This window comes from Argiope bruennichi, chromosome X2, assembly GCF_947563725.1.
Source record: "Argiope bruennichi chromosome X2, qqArgBrue1.1, whole genome shotgun sequence".
In the NCBI taxonomy this organism is placed as follows: Eukaryota; Metazoa; Arthropoda; class Arachnida; order Araneae; family Araneidae; genus Argiope; species Argiope bruennichi.
This window is the reverse complement of record NC_079163.1, coordinates 56,681,571-56,699,924: the sequence shown is the minus strand read 5'-3', so window position 1 is coordinate 56,699,924 and position 18,354 is coordinate 56,681,571. Positions and strand designations below refer to the sequence as shown.

The 18,354-nt window shown below is 32.8% G+C and overlaps 1 protein-coding gene across 1 annotated transcript in view; it reads right to left on the bottom strand.

Annotated features, from left to right (window-relative positions):
* LOC129959949 (peroxisomal trans-2-enoyl-CoA reductase-like) overlaps positions 1–18,354 on the bottom strand; it is a 37,025-nt gene that overhangs the window by 589 nt on the left and 18,082 nt on the right. Inside the window, exons 4-7 of the mRNA XM_056072866.1 lie at positions 17,910–17,991; positions 14,643–14,739; positions 14,448–14,552; positions 10,304–10,418 (exon numbers count right to left, since the gene is read on the bottom strand). Coding sequence (XP_055928841.1) covers positions 10,304–10,418; positions 14,448–14,552; positions 14,643–14,739; positions 17,910–17,991 — 399 coding nt within the window. The remainder of the gene's footprint in view (positions 1–10,303; positions 10,419–14,447; positions 14,553–14,642; positions 14,740–17,909; positions 17,992–18,354) is intronic.

The following is an 18,354-nucleotide window of genomic DNA, read 5'->3' as shown; positions in this document are numbered from 1 at the left end:
TAATAAGAAAGCTGTAAATCTACTACCACCCTTTTTGCAACAATTAAATTAGAATTTAAGTCGTAGTCTAAGTGAATATTGGATATCCTTTGTTTCATCCATTATATTCTCTACTTCCAACAAAACATTCTTAAATAAGGTCAAAGCAACTAATGGGATTCATCATGCATCATCCTTTCCAATTTTAAATGTAGGAAATGCGATGCATCCCTCCTCATTAGACGTAGCCAATATTCTCGGTCAAACATTCGCACAGATGTCCGCAGTAGATTCTTATACTCTTGAATTCTCGGGAATTAAGAATCGCACGGAACGGCTGCCTCAGCGTTTTAATGTCAAAAGAACTATTTCCATACAACTGTAAATTTAGAATGTCGAAACTGGAAACGATTTGGTCTCAAGCCCATGATACCAGCGCTGAACTCGATGGAATCCCATATAACATACTTCGCCATTTAAGCACAACTTCCCTTTCCAATCTATTATTGTTGTACAACAGAATCCGGACTGAGCAGAAGCCTTCCACAATGGCGGAAGCTTCTTCTTCTTCTTGCGTACAGCCGACCACCCCGCCACCACTGAACGTAGCAGTATCGACAGGATTTGTTGTGGCCGACTGCTATCTTGAGTATTGTCCATCCTTTCATTGACCGATTTGTCAAACTGACATTCTCCTCTAGATAATTGGCCACAAAGTGGTCAATTATTGTCCTTCTGCCTTATCTACAAACTCTCAAATAGTTGGTAAAAAACTGACAATTTTTGACATCATGTCCTTCAGAGTTTTAAGATTACCTGGTACCATCAGTACTGTACTTAAGTCATTATTTATAATTTTCAGATTTTTTCTTAACTCCGAAATTTCAATACATTCCTTTAAATAGTGGTAAACAGTACCGATTCCTCCACAAATGCATTTATTGTCCTGCATTCTTCCAAATCTTTGGAAATATGCAGGAAATCTCCCATGTCCTGATATAATTTGAATTATCAGTGGATGGTATCTTCTTATTTTTATTTCTGGATTAGGAATAAAATCGAAAGTTACTCTTCCGTTCTTGGACATATACCATCTGTCAAACCATTGCAGCTTTATTTCTTCTCTTATTTCCCATTTTAAGACACCATTTGATTTGGGGACAACCATATCAACACCCTCTTTCTGTGCCGCCAACTTTGCATATTGATCCGCCTTTTCATTACCATAGATCCCAATATGGGCCTTAACCCAATTCAACTCTATCCACTTGTTAGTTTTTACACTTTTTATCTTTTCTTTTATCGTCCATATTTCCTTATTACAATTGTGAGAAGATTGTATGGCTTGTAGGACTGAGAGAGAATCTGAAAAAATTGAGCACTTCTGTCCGTCCTCCACCCTTTCACAATATTCAATCGCCATCTTTAAAGCTTGCACTCTGCCTGGAAACTTGTGGCATGGTTCGATAATTTCACAAGACTTTTATCGATCTCTTTCCCATAGTAGTATACTACTATTGCAGCTCCTACTTTATTTTCATCTTTTGAACCATCTGTAAAAATTTCTATTCCATCCATATCTGGGATTTTAACTTGAAAACCGTGAATAAACCATTCTGCAGGATGTTGTTCGAATTTGTCAAAATACATCTCATAATCATTTTTGCTGAAGCATTTGTTTCCTATTTTAACTTTATTACTAGAAGTTCTTATTTGAAATTTAGTGAAAATTTCCGTTGCTCTGAGGTCCATTGGCAAAATTCCCGTTATCACTTGAAGGGCTTCTGTAGAAATGGTTCTATAAGCCCCAGACATAATGATGAGAGGGCGCCGTTGGATTGAATTTAATGTTTCTCTGATTTTCTTTAGATTTAGCCGATGTCCCCATGCTCCGTGCCCGAAAAGAACAAATGGCTCAATGGCCCCAGTGTAGATTCTTCTTAGATGGTATTTCCTTTTTCCATAAAATTTATCCGCAACTGTCACTAGTTTATATGTTAATACATCCACTTTTTTCTTGACCTTATTAAAATGTGACGTAAATGTTAATTTACTGTCCCATGTAACTCCCAAGTACTTAATTTGATTTGACACATTTATGTTGTTATTGCCTATTTTTATGTTAGGCGGATCTGTTAATTTTAAACGTTCTCCAAATGTAATAGGCATTTGAATTGTTTTCCTTTCATTAAACTCAAGTTTATGAATTTTGCCCCATTTTACTAGCCTATGAATTATTTGTTTTCCTTTAATTTCCAGTTCATCTTTTGTTCTTCCCGAGATTATTAGTAGCACATCATCGGCATACGCCTGCATAAAGCAGTTCACTGGAAGATTGATTTTAAATGCAGAATTCATAACCAAGTTCCAGAATAACGGTCCGCTGCACGAGCCCTGTGGCACTCCTCTATCCATTATAAATTCCCAATTATTCTCTCCATCTTGGTAAATACATTTCCTTTCATTTAAGTAATCTTTAATCAATTCAAAAAGATTGCTCGGGCAATTCATTTTTATAAGGGCATATAAAATGCTTTTCCTCCATACGGAATCAAATGCTCCAGCTACATCCAAAGATATAGCTGTTGTTTTTAGTTTTTGATTCATCGCACCTTTTATTTTACTCCATAGTGCATTTTGTGCTGTTTCACAAGAGTGGTTATATCTAAAACCATGTTGATCATGATGCAGTCTATTTTGTGCCGTTAATAAGTGCTGTACTCTTTGAGTTATCAGTTTATCCAAGATTTTACTTGCTGTGGTTAGCAAACAAATTGGTCTATAGGATTTAGGATCCTCTAAGTCTCTATTAGTTTTAGGAATTAAAATCAGTTTTGCTACCTTCCACTGATTAGGGAACGCACCTAATTCTAGGCACTTGTTGTATAACTCTAAAAGTATGAATGGATTCTTTCTGTTAATTTCAGCAAGCATCTCCATTGGGATGTTGTCTAATCCAGGTGTTTTCTTTTTGGCCATTTTATTAATCGTTGTTCTTATTTCATTTATTGTAAATATTTTATCTTTTTCTTTTGTTTTATATAACTCAATACTTTTCCTCATTTTCTTCTGCTTTTTACTTTCTTGTTGGGATTGTTCCTCTTTGAAAAGGCATCTCACAATAGATTCTATAGTTTCTTTTGTATTATTGGTTTTTGTACCATCCTGTTTTTTGACACCGTGCAAAACTGTTTTCCTTTTCATTTTATCTGCCGCTAATTTATAAGGTAGCTCAAAAGGGTTCATTCTCGTTATTTCGCTACATAACTTTTCAAAGCATTCAATACTTTTCTTTCTTAACATCCCTCTGTATATTGATTCATTCTTTTTATAAATTTGTCTTCTCTTCATTCTCTCTTCAGTGTTTTTACATCGTTGGTATCTATGCCGCAAGGCTCTTGTCAGTTTTCTTTGTTTCTCCAGTTCAGTGTCCCACCAGGGGACCCTGAGGTGATTTGTCTCTTTACTGTTCGATCTTTGGCTAATTCCTTGAATGAATTCTGTAAATTCTTCTACCCATACTTCTAAATCTTTTTTAGTCTTTATCCTTTGCATTGTTTCTCTAAAATCAGCATATTTTTCAGCCACTTAAAAACTAATTTTTCGAATTTTCCACTTGCTTAATTTAAATCTTTCTGCTGAAATAACTTTGTCACCCATATTAATTTGAAAATCCAAAAAGCCATGGTCACTCAAAGTACTTTGGATTACCTTCCAGCCCATCACTTTGTCATGCAGGTCTTTAGTTGATAAGGTGACATCAATCCAGCTTCTTCCACGTGCAGATTGGAACGTTGGCAATGAGTTTGGATCATTCCAAATAACAAGGTTCTTCTTAAAAATGAATTCTATAAACGAGCCGGCTTCATCTTGTGGTCTATGATCGGGAATTTCATTTCCCCACAGTCGACTATGAAGATTGAAATCTCCTCCAATAAGTATGGATGATGTCCCCAACTGTTCAAACAGATTTCCAAATTCTCTGCAGATTTCTTCTTTATTGTGAGTCGGTGGGAAGTATGCCGATACCATAGTAATTTCACTATTTCCCACTGATAAATTGGCTGCTACTATGTTTTCGCTAGTAAATCTTGTCAAAACAGAAATATCTTGGTTTCTTACTGCTATAATCGCCTTCCCGTAAGGGTGAGAAATTATTCTCCATCCTAGGGGAAGTCCTATTATTTTTCCTTTCATTGTATATGGTTCTTGTAACAAGTAAACATCTGGAATATTGTCCCCAAACAAATTTGGGAGTTCCTTTGTTGCATATTTACCCCGACCTATATTATGTTGAATAACACGCCAAGAGTAATCATTGAAAGGCTTATTATACATAGTTCGTCTGTTTAATCAACTGATCTCTCTCCCTGATAAATACAGGGCAATGCTCCGATGTTGCAATATGATCCGTTCGAATCATAATTTTTGTTCTTTTGCGATATTCTTTACAGTTTCTGCATTCTGGATTTTGCTTTGTGCAATTTTTATAGTTATGCATTTCCAAGCACTTGGAGCAGCTATCTTCTTTTTGCATACATTTAGATCGAACATGCCCAAATTTGAGACATTTGAAACATCTAAGGGGTTCCACAAATTCTCTAAATCTATACGATCCGAAACCACACTGTAATCTTGCTTTATCTTTAATTATTCGGAACGCTCTGGGGTCCAAACTTATAACCCAGTGAGACGAGCTGCCTCTTCCTTTTTTCCTAAATAGAACCCGCATATTCCCTACTATGTCATTGCTTAGCTTGATTTGATTGAGAAAATCCAATTCCTCCTCCTCCCTGGGTCTCTCACTCTTTTCCACATCATATATAATGATTTGAGGCATTCTTATCTGTGGAGTAGTAGCCTTGCATACATTTTGCAAATTTGTATGACTGTTAATAGCATCTTTTAACTTTGTTACCATTTCCGGTGTTTCAACTTGAATCAGAACTCCATTTCCCATTGCTGGCTTCAAACCCATAATTTTAATTTCCATCCCCTTTGGGCTGATATTCGCTTCTAACGTCTTTCTCATTTTAATCGATGTGTCAATTTCCTCTGTAATTGGTCTAACCACCAGTGTAGGCAGGTTTGCTTTAGGTCTTAGCAATGGTGTTGTTTTATTATCGTTTTCATTCGCGTTAATTATTTTTTGTTGAATTTGATTCCTTTCTTCCCCCAACAGCTTTTTAGAGGCTTGGATCCTTCTAATAAACGTTAAACCTGGTTTTAATGGAATTTTTTTTCCCGCTATACCATCACTGTTAAGATTTTTCACCACATTTGCGAATGTTGGTCCATGATTATCATCTGTTGAATTCATTTTGGTTGCTGAAGAATTTGACAAAACTTTCAAAAATAAGTCTCTCAATTCTTCAGCCGCGTTACCTTCAATCCTATATTTACTGATAATATTTTCAAATGTTTCCAATATTCCCAGTGGTCCAAAGGGTTGCTTATTTTCCTCTGGTATTTCGTTTTCACTTGCATCTACATTCTTTGCTTTTTTAGCATTTGCAATACCATCATTTCTTTCTTTCTCTTTGGCTTTAAGAGGAATGCACGGTCTTTTATCTTTAGGGAGATTTTCCCCTGTTTTCATTTTTACATTTTTCTTTTTCCGTTTTGTGGCCATTTGCATTTTGCTGTCCGTCTGCATTGACGGTTCAATTATCTCATTTGAATCAGAATCCGATGATTTTTTAAAGTCTTTATATGTCAATCCTTTAAATCCTTTAATTGGAGTTGGTGTATCGGGGATTATCATTCCCGCTCCTTTTGGCGAGTAAAATAAATTCTCATCATCAGTTAGAATATCGCTATCATCAGCAAAGTGTTCCCTATCCGTCTTGTTTATGTCTGATTCCATTTTTTTCCCCACAAAGTCTAAATTTCTAGTGCAACAGAGAGAAAAGCTTAAGCAAGCTTTTAACGAAATGTTTGGGAAGCTTTCCCAATTTTAAATTTGAATTATAAGAAAAGAATGCAAAAAAACTGTCCAAATAAAATCAATAATTTTTTTTTTTGCACCAAAAAACTATCAAAAGTGTAACAAGAATTTCTTCAAATTAGATGCACTAAAGAGAACTGATATTTTCCAAACAATTTTGTTGTCAACTAATAATCAACACATTTATGGACACTTTCCATAAATTGGAATTTAAAATGGGTAAAAATCACAAAATAAGAGTCTGCACAATAAAGAAATCTTTCGATACAGAAGAACAATATCCGAGTCCTGCAAATAGTTCATGCACTGAACGCAGATATCGATAGCAGTTTCTAAAATGGTAAACAAACAACAAAATGGCTACCCAAACAAGTGGGCGTTTCGGCCACAACTACACTTCAGAAAGTCAAAACTTCTAAGATGCTAAAGAATTTTGGAATAAAATTCAAAAACCTGTTACTCCAGGGTTTCAGCTACACTTGATCATCACATTCAACAGAAATTATCCATCATTTTTCCTTTTATAGCCATATTTTGAAGAGCACAAGAAAATATCAACCACGCCGATCACTGCGGATCCGAATTCCACAATGGCGGAAGCTATTGTGATTCTAGTCTTAAAATCTGACGAAGAATCATCAAATCCTCGGAACTACAGGCCCATTGCTCTAATGAGTGTCCTTTTTAAAACCTTTCAAAGCATGATAAATGCTCGATCAATGTACGAATTGCAAAAACAAGGATGCATCTCCCCGTTGCAGAGTAGTTTCCGTAAAAGTCACTCTATTTTGACAATCTCATTTTATTGGAAACCCAGAACCGCAATGCATTTGTTAAGAGGAACCACCTTGTTTCCATCTTCTTTGATTTAGAGAAAACATATGACCGTGCAAGGCGCTACAACACACTTTCAAAAAATTTTTAACTTTGGTTTTAAATGAAATTTGCTCCTATTTTTAAGAACCTTTCAAAATTTAAGAACTCATCGAACTTTACGAGTTCGTACACGCAATTTTTCTTCTAGTTATTTTATTCAAGCTGAAAGAGTTCCGCAAGGAAGTGTCCTCCATGTCACACTCTTTATGTTGTTGTTGTTTCTTATGGCACTTGCCACGGACAAACCCGCTGTTACGAAGATAGCGATTTAAGCCGGAGGGGGAGCGTCTCTTGTTTTTATAGTAGCGCCAACTAGGACCAAGAGTATGACTTTGCAACTCACGCATCACTCATTCTCTTGCACAACCCCTTTTTACAGGAGGGCACATTCACGCATCTCACAGATAGAACAACGGAAGAACAACCATGCCCAAACCGGGACTCGAATACGGGACGCCTAGATCATGGCGAAGACGCGCTACCCCTATGCCAGGACGCCGGCACACTCTTTATTGTTCATCTTAGTCAAATTTTATTTGCCATCATATGTTAATGGAACACTTTATGTTGAATATCTGCATATCTCATACCAAGGGAGCAACAAGAATCTTATAGAGCGGCAATTAAAAAAACGCCGTGAACAAATAGGTAGTTTGGTGTGATAACAACGAACAAGCTATCTCCCCGCAAAAGAGTCCATGCGTTCACTCTTGACGGAAAAAAAAAAAAAAATCTCCATATAAAATCCTCCGAATATTTATATTAGGAAAATTCCAATACATGTGGTGAAAGAAATACGGTTCATTGGAGTCATACTCTATTTTAAGCTCACCTTCCTTCAGTACATCTGAAACTCGGGGAAGGAGTGTGAAAAATCATTGTGTATTTTAAAGGTGCTCTCAAAAACATCTTGGAGTACTGGTCGAACCTTCCTACTCCGTATTTACCAAGGAATCATCCTCTCCTGCATTTCCCTCAGAGTCACATCTCCTTTAGGTGTGACGGGCTTCACGACCCTGAGGTACTCTTGTGATCTGGGCTGCGTTCCAGATTCTCCTCTTTGCCTGCTACTTTTTGCTGTCTTTTTTTCCTTCCCTTGACTGCAAGTGAGAGAGCTCTGCATGAGAAGGTCTCGCCGTTTTTTTTACTTCCTGTTTCTCGTGGACAGCTAAAACCCCAGTGTTGGCCGTGCGTGGCGACTCATTAGATGGATGGTGTACTATGGTCCCAATTGTATCAATCGGCCGATAGCTGCCAACCGGAGTTGTTAGTCTATTAGGGATCAAGCGTCAGAGTCATTCTCTGGGGCTTGGCGTTAAGGGTGGCCAACACGTTCCTGGAGGTGACTCCGAGCGAATAAATCTCGGCTAGCACCAAGGTAAGTGCCAAGACTAGGGATGTGCAGAATCGGTAACTGTCTTCTTTTGTTGGGCTCGGTGGTAGAAGGTGCCATTGGGATTGGAATTTTTTTTTTTTTTTTTTTTTTTTTTCTCCTTTTTTGCATGGGTCGCTCTGGAAATAGTTCCTTCAGTGGGCAACGGAAAGTACAAACACAATCTGCTGAAAATTCATTTGACTATTTTTTGATGTCCAGCATGGTTCTGACACAAAAGAAAATTTCCACTCAGTGTCTCCTTTTCTTGTTGAAAGGGCTTTCGTTGGAATGATTGGTGATGTCTCATCCATTTGCAAATTTCGCCCTCGTGATTTGCTGGTGGAGTTTAATTCTCGCCAGTAAGAGCAGAAAATTATCCAACAAAATCTAATCAACCTCCAAATCTTGGTAATACAAGTGAAGAACGAGTGAACGATCTCGTTAGGACAAAAAGACGTGGAAGATCGATACTAAGGCAGATGATATGCCTATATAAAGGCAGATTAGTAATGGAATTTACACAGACTATAAACAAAGTTCATTAATGAATATCAAATAAAAAACTTTTGAAGTGGAATTAAATAATCTTTGAATTTAATTTGATCTTCTCGTTTCTAATTTTTAACTGATGGCAAATTTATAGAAATGTTGCAGTATTTTTTAATTAATTGAAATGATTTATAAATATTTATTAAAGAAAAGTTTTATTTAAAATTTTAATAAAATTCCTACATTAAAATATATGTTGGTTTATGTAATCACTAACATTAAATACAATACTACTATAAACATTATTAGAACGTCTTCGAAGAATTTGAATATTAAAACTCAAAAGAATAGGATTTTCCTTATTTTTTTTGTATAAAAAAATGTCAAAATATGATGAGAATTCATAATTAAATATTAATTCTGCCATATCCTACAAACCATTGGTCTAATTGTTCAAAAACAGAATATGAATGAAATAATAAAATTCATATTGTGTATTTTTCTGGATTCTTTATACTCCCCAAAAAACAAAGTGATTATTAAATAGCTATCTCTGTTTGAGGCTTCTGAAGCTTTGTCTAATGAAAAGGATGAAATTAAATTTTGTACTAATACTTTTAAAGGAATTCCGCTGGAAAAAAATTCACAAGTAAGGAAAATTTTAGAGTCAGAAACAGCCAAATATTTACATCCAATATTAGTAAAATGAACTATGCAAATTGTTTTGAGGCATACATGATAACAGTAACCTCAACTTCATTTGAATTTTTTTTTTTTTTTTTTGAAGAGGTTAGACGAAAGCCTTCAAATTACTGACAAACTGTTAGCTCTGACATTCTTTATTTTAATATAATTCTTTATTTTAATTAATATTTTATTTCTAGCTCTGACATTCTTTATTTCTAAAGTATTTTATGTCCAAGAAAATTTTCCTAGTTTTTATGTCCTAGCAAATTTTTATGTGTTTAGAAAACATGATAACCGGTGTTCAGTCCTATATAACATATTATGTCGGTAGTAACACTGAAAGTAATTACGAAGAAATTTGAAGAGTATCATCAGCGGTTAGATTAGACAAAGGAAAGAAACTAAAGCAAAAAAGACAATGACTCAAGTTGCTATAGTTATGTTCGAAATTTCAGCATATAAAAAAAAAAAAAATACTTGGTGTGATTCAAGAGACTTAAAACTATTATTTCCAGGTAAACTAAATCATTAAATTCATTTGAGTCATGTATATTTCAAACAAAAATCATTATAATTATAATAAAGCACATATTCAGTAGTAATGCCGACTTTTCTGTACGGATTGCAAAATTTTAGTAATACATTTGGCAAACGTTAATTTTTTTTACACCAAGAATTCTTTATTTTATAGACTAATTTCAGCTTCAGATGCCTGCAAGAAGGGAAAGTTATTTACTAACCACCATATATTTTAAAATGTTTCAATATTTTAAAGAAACTAGAATAAAATGATTAGACACACAACTTCAAACTGCATAGTCTTTACATTATTTTGAAGTCTTTAGTCTTTTAGTCATAGTCTTTACATTATTTTTCTTTTACATTATTTATTTTTCTTATTTAACTTCCTTTCAGCTTTGGTAATTTTGCCTAATGCATCTAGCTCTTACCAGGTATTTCCACCATTAACGGCGAGTATAATCGTCCTCCAGCATCTACATGCAATGTTTCTCCACTTATAAAGGATGCTCCAGGTGATAATAAGAAACAGACAGCTGATGATACCTAAACAAATGTTATTTAAGAAAAGATATTTTATCTTATTGTATAGTACAATATTTAAAAATGAATAATAACATTTAAACAGCATAAATTAGGGTGAGAACATTAATTTTAAGGGTTTTTTTTTAAACTAAAAATAAAGCTTTGATGTGAAAAAATGGTCACAAAATGTTTATTCAAAATATTACCCATTACTAGATACTCAGAATTGTCATTCAAATCTGGAAACAATGCCTTGTGTATTCTCTGTGCACATATGCAATATAAGAAAATTAACACTTATGTGCTAGTTATAATGGGGTAATAACACTCCACAGTTTTAATGAGTAGAAAAATCAAGAAAAGAAAGCAACAATTTAACATTACTCGAAATAATAATATATTAAAATAATGTTTATATTTCTATACAGGTAAAACAATTTCTCATTATTTATTGCCTAGAATTTAGAAAGACAAAATTTAGGTATTAAGAGGGGGGATTGATTACCACTAATGCTTTTTAATTGTAAGTCACACAAAATTAAGAATTCAGATGAAATAATACATGGGGTGTTCAAATAAAAAGGTACGAAACGATACTGTGGATATAAATGAAGACTTTATCCAAAGTATACATAGGTTTAAGCACAACGATCCCATTGATTAACGAGTATAAGCATTCCTTGTTCTCAGAATTCCTGTGGCCGTGACGAGTCACAGCGTCCTTGAGTTCGCCGTCCGAGTTGAAACGCTTCCCTTTCAGATGTTTTTTCAGAACCATAAACTCCGATGTATACTGTGAGACACTCCGAAGACTATGCTGGTCCATCAAGAACAAAAGACCAGGGCTACTCACGGAGGGTGTGATTCTGCTCCATGATAACGCTCGTCCACATGTCTCCAGAGTCACACACGCGGAACTGGTTAAGTTCAAGTGGGAGCAGCTCGATCATCCGCCCGACACCCCGGACATGCAGCCCTGCAATTTTCATGTGTTTTGTCCCCTGAAAAAAACTCTGAAAGGGAAACGCTTCAACTCGGACGGCCGACTCAAGAACGCTGTGAAGGACTGGGTCTCGTCACGGCCACAGGAATTCTGGGAACAAGGAATCCTTTGGCTCGTTAATCAATGAGATAGTTTCGCTCAGACCCATGGTGTATACTTTGAGTAAAGTCTTCATTTATACCCACAGTGTCGTTTCGTAGCTATTCATTTGAACACCCCTTGTATTTCAGAACGTTACACTTAAACATCTGTGACTTGGTAGGAGAAAATCCCCACACGAACATTTTTAAATTTTTAAAAGAAACTGGGTTTTTATATCTTATCTAATTTTATAGTTTTTATATACAATGTTTAATTATATTGTTTGAACATTTTATTTCTTTATAATACTTGACATTTCTATTGCCACGCCTTTTTTAGATGTAATTTAAAATCTTTTTCTTTTTTATCTCGTTTTTACCATATGTTTGGTACAGTATGGCGAAACCTGGTTCTTGTGCCATAAACCTGAAACTCAAACAGATGAAATAAAATACGAAATAACATTTTTACTCTCATGATGCAAACACTTTAATGACTTTTAAAAAAGTATTACAAAACAAGATTACTATTTTTATTAATTTATTTTTGCCAATTCATATATTTGGATATCAATGTTTGCAACTTCTACAGATTTTCCAGTTATCAGTTTAATTTTTTTTTTTTCTCTTGCAACAAATTCATTTGTAATGCTGCTTTGCGCTTGTTGAACTGTTTAAAAGAAAGAAAAGTTTTATGCTTTTGAGAATGTTTAAAGTTAAGAAACCCAGAGACCCAAGGTTGGGCTGGGCGGTGCCGTTGAACCCAAATTGAAAATTCTCCTTTCAGTGGGCAACAAAGAAATTCCAAACTTGTTTGAAAAACTATTTGATAATTTTTTTATTATAAAACGCATTTATAGAAATAATGAAATCTTTAATAATGTATCACCATTTCTTGTGGGAAAAGGAATGACTGGAACACTTGGAGAAGTCGCATCAACTCGCAAAATTCGCTCTAGAGATCTGCTTGAGGAGGTCAATACCGGAAGCAAGCCCAACAAATATTTAAATTAAAAACTCTAGCTATGATAACTGTAAATGTAAGCTCTCATACAACACTTAATTCTCCAAAGGGCGTTGTAACGTAGTGAGTTACTTAAGTTCTAGTTAACAATTCCCTGGAAAAAATTACAGAATTAAATCCTGAAAGAGTGACGCATGTACGTCGCATAACCTCCTTTCTATAAAGCACTTTATTCTAACCTTTAATAGACCAAAATTGTAAGAATCCCCCAAAGTTGGCTACATGAAATTAGCTGTCAGGCCATACATTCCGAATGCTCGCCGTTTTTTAATTGCCAACGTTTTGGACATTCAAAATCTAATTGGCGCGGGACCCTCACTTGTGCCTGCTGTGGGGAGAAAGGTCACAATAGCCAGCAATGTTCTGCACTAGAAAATTGCGTGAACTTCAATGACAATCACACTTCCTTTTCTCAATCTTGTCCACGTTGTTTAATCTCTCGTTGAAAGCCTCTACGTTATTTGCCATCAGCTACCCCTTATTTAAGGTGTAAGAAATATTCAGCCCTATTTTATTTCCGAGCAAATTCTGTTTTCAAACCGAATCTTACTACCAGTTGGTCTTCGTTGAATGTATAATGTCCGTCTTTCGCACATTCATCCCTTTTGTGAGAGAGCCAAAATGTTTCTTCATAACTCGGACCTTAACGAGATTTGTGTTAAAGCTGTGGATTTTCTTAGTTTCCTATCCTTTGATATCCGGCACTATTCTTATTTGAATCCTTTCATTGGATTCGATAAGTCCTCAATAGCTTCTGTTGTTCTCAAACAGCTCCTTATATATATATATATAATCGCTATCGTTATTCTACTTTTGTCCCTGTTTTCACGGATGGCTCTAAATCAGATGGTCAAGTAGGTAGTGGAATCATACTTCCATCTGATATACTGAGCCACTGTCTTCATAATTGCTGCTCCGTTTTTACTGCTGAGTTTTTGCGAAATCGTAACTCAGAATTTGAGAACCCATAACCCAATGAAAACGCCTCAGAATTTGAGAACCCATAACCCAATGAAAACGCCTATCTAATAATAAGACAAGTAACGATAATCAGTGGTTATCTGATAGAAACTGTAGACTTTTGTGATGATAAACTTTAATGTCACATTATTTAAAAAGTATTTTTATATGCTACTCTATATATTTAAATTAAAAATACAATTATAAATCTAATATTCAAATTTATATAACACATCATATGCAAACATTTTATATTTTATAAGCTTTTATTTAATTGATATAAAATATGCGTTTTAATTTTTAAGACAGGAAGAGTATTACTAAAATAAATAAATTTTATATGTTTAGATAATATAAATTAATATAACAATATAGTTCATATTAATTTATTTGGATGATAAATATTTTGCAGCAATTATCTGTGGCAAATTCATCAGATTTTTATTTTATTAATATTTTCTTAAATACCATATTCTATGGGTAAAATAACTTAAATCATTCAATCTAAATTATTCTAACGAAACCATTAAATAATTATTTATCCTTTTTAATGTCGAAATTATCACTGTCTAGTTACAAGCCCTTATCATATGTTCATTTTAAAAACATCAAAAATTATAATGAAATCAATTTTTTGGTTCAAAATTAAAATAAAGCTGTAGAGTTTAAGATCAGGGACTCCCATGTGTAGCAGCTCAATTATTTAATTAGATAAGACCCCCCCCCAATCCTTTATTACAGTGGAGCATATCTGCACCACTTATATTTCTGCATTTTAAAAATTAATATAATAATTTTAATTAAAAACTTTCGTACTCTAAACTTATTTATATTGACTTATACAATTTATATAACAATAGTTGAGGAACTAATAAATAATTTTTATAAAAGTTAAATGAATGTGAAACAAGTTTCTATGTTATACAGATTAAAATTCTGCACTGCAACAATATGAAAAAAAAGACAGAAATGTTTAGTTTAACCTCTTCAGGAAGGCCAAGACGTTTAGCAGGAACCCTATCTTTCGCCATATCAAACACATTGATAGGATAATTTTTGGCAGCTGTTTCAGAATATATTGAATGGCCCTAAAAATAAATTGTTTTAATTATGAGAAAAATAATACCAGGAATTAAAAACAACACAGATTCACATAAAGGGGATGACAATAAGCTTACAGGTGCCACTGCATTGATTCTAATACCATCTGCCGCCCATTCCACAGCTAAAGATTTTGTCAAGTTATCTAATCCACTTCGAGCAGCCCCAGAATGTCTGTAGAAAAAAGTAAAATTTCAAAAGAATATTTTAATTACACCATTTTTCTGTCAGCAACGAACTTATAAAGTTTTATAATCATGCAAATTATATGATCATAAGTATCCTAACTATTGAGTAGGTACAGAAACTTTCTCTGGCGTATGACAAAATGAAATAAATCGAATCTGTGCTCGCTGCAACCGCATTCTCCACCATCCATTACATTTTCATAGTAGATTGTTTACTGCTTTTAAATGTGAAATTTTAAAGCTTATTATAATCGTATTGGATGTAAAAAAAAAAGCTTCTAAGGATAGCCTGATATAGTTTCACAGATGTATACAATAAATATATTCTTTTTATGCCCATTTGAAATCAATTTAAAATTTTAAAACTGGGATCATTTGGCGATTTTGAAGTCAGAACTGAATAATATTTCATAATAAAACTCCATAATTTGTTTTAGTTAATGTATTTAATTTGTTTTTAAACTTCATTTGAACCATACAATAACATTATATTTCCCCACTTGCTTTATTTGAATCTCGAATATGTTGCATGTGCTGGGTTGCAATCTTGGCATGATTTTATTACCGCCAATGGAAGTGTAAATATAAACATTACTGATTACACAATGATTAGAATTTAATACTAAATCCTTATTATTTCCAATATTTAGTCCCTTTTTATCATAAATATTCAAATTAAACTATTCTATAAACGACATGGCAAAGATTTCTAATTTTGATTGATAGATTATTCACTTCGTTTATACTCACATTGTTTAGCCACTGTACAGTTCGCAGAATTCTTTTGTTTTGAACTCTCTAAATATATTAAAATTTTATATAGTTATCATACTTTTTACCTTGATAATGAGCAGCCAAAATATCATACCATATTATTTTACATTGCAATCAGTCTCAAAATATTGAAAATCATTTTTTGTACGTCATGTTTAGCATATAAGACAGTTTCCCTCAACAAAGCCCCATGAAAAGAAGAGAAGTGATTCACAATAAAAGTTTCAGTATTTAATAACATTATAATTGAAAGGAGTTTATAAAAATAAAAAAAATGATTTATTATTTTTTTCTTGGTTTACCTGCGTTGATAGTGTCTTATATGTTAATTTCTTTCATATAATTATATATTGCAGAAGCATTGCCCACTCTCAAGAAAATTAACTAACCAAGAAAACTTTTTATGAATTTTTAGATTTAGCCATTTCATTTTATAAAGCACTATTTTGCTTACTTTATCATTAACCAATATTATGCATTTATAAATTACTGTAGTCCTGTTTGGTTAATTCATTTTCGTTGCAATTGAAAAATTTTATAAATAACAAAAGAAAATCTAGAAGATTAAGAACAGTGTTAAATTCAAACCAAATTTAAAGTAGCTAAAAAAGTATTCCTCATTAAATTTCCATTAAATATTTCCATGATCATGCTGCAACAAATTTCGATAATTTAGCGTTACAACCTGTATTTCTATCTATACATTACAATCTAGAATGAAATATAATCATATTTTTTTTAGAATTGAAATTAAATCTCAAAAGTCTCACAAAAAATAAACTCGGAACATTTGTATGTATGTGTGTGTGTGTGTGTGTTTTTTTTTTTTTTCTGTATCTTTGTAAATTTTTAACAATGAGAAAAAGATCAGTATCTGAATAAAACAAAACTAAATAATGCCTAACTCTCCTTAAGTAAATGCAAAATGAATTATTATGAATCATTTTGAAACCAAATTAGAGAAATTGTGCTTGCCCCCCTATCAACGTCTCCGATGCAGAAAGTAAAAAACTATTAAATTCAATTAGTTTTTTTTTATTACCAAAGTAAAAGAGATTTCGCATAATACACAACAGATTCGAAATTTGTATCATCCCAATTCATTTTACATTTATCAAGGGATCATGAATCAACTTTATTTTATGAAAAATAACAAAAAAATTGCATTCTTTTTATGAGCTCAGTTGCGCGAATTACGATGATTTCAGCCCAAATGCAAATATTTTTCCCTTTTTAAAAAAATGGCATGCCTCAGTGTGAAAATACAGAAACTTTGCACATGCATTGTGAGTCTGTGCATAAATCTCAAGATTTTGTTTTGTAACTTATCACTTTCATTCCAGTTCTTAAGATACCTCTATAATGTACTCAATGCAAGACCTTCATAATTTTCAATTAAGCATAACTCAATCAATTATAAAGACACATGTACAAAGTTTAGAATGTAGCTGCAATAAAAATATTTTTTTAATTCCCTAATTGTATTAAGGGACATCAAACAGAAATTTAACATGCAATTTTTTGAAGTAGTGAAATAGCACGGCTCTTGTGCCAAAATAAACAAATTTATTACCTTATTTGAATATTTTTTAAATTTGCAGTGCTTAATTATCTCCAATAGATAAATAAATAAAACACATTTCAACCTTTTTGCAACACTGAATATATAGATCTATATGTATATCTTCCACCCAAGCTGTTCAGAATTTTAGTTGAGTTTTCTATAATTTTTTAATAGTTTTGACAAAGAACGAACTCGTCTAGCTCAATTTTCCTTATACATTTCTCCAGCATACTAAATCAGTAAATTATGCTAAATACTATATTCCATTTTAATTCAACATCTTTTTTTTTTTTTTTTTTCATTTCGATTTAGTTGCTTTTAGGTCAGCTTTTCGCTCTCTGTCCTATGTTTATGGATGGATGTGGAAACTAAATTATAAAAAAAAATAAGGGAAAATTCTCGATTAAGGAGATTGTCAAATGAAAACTGCCTTAAACTAAGAAATTCCCATCATTATATATCTCAATAACAGATAGTAGTTATTTAACATGTGACTTCATGAACAACGTTTTTATACATTATTTTTTTCATACAAATCAGAAATTTCTCTATGAGAAAAATAAATTTGAAGAATAGTGGACAAAATTATTTCTACATTAAATAAAGGTAAGTAAAAACGTTCAGTGAATTATCACTGTTCATACACTTGATGAATCACTAAAATATGTTATTTGCCTTCTCTGTCTTATATATAAGAATCATGATTAACACTTGTACTTAAAGCCAATACTTCATTTTTATAAAACTGATATAAACTAAAAAGCAAATGTTAATTTAATAAAAAATATATATATAAAATATGGTGCATTTTCACTTACGCCATTAATGGCACACCTCTTTCAAAATCCATCAAAATGTTGACTATAGAACCACCATGATCTTTCATCCATTTACAATATACTGTAAATACATAAAATAATTTTAAATAATACATTGGGTGGCATATCAATAAACAGAGCTACTCTATTTAAAAGTGATAAAATCTATTTTATTTTAAAATATAAGATGAAAGGAATGCTATTTCATCAACATACATTTAATTTGAAAGATATTCATTTTTAAGAAGAATGATTTATGGTGAAATTGAGATGTAGTTCTTTTTTATTTATAACACTAGTAAACATAAACTGATGGAAAAGTTTTTCAATTCATTAAATACCCCTTTTTTTTCAATTATGTTACCCAGTTAATGAAGACTAAAATAAAAAAAAAATCAAACATTTACAAGATAGAAAAATGCATATTTTTTAAAAAATTATTATT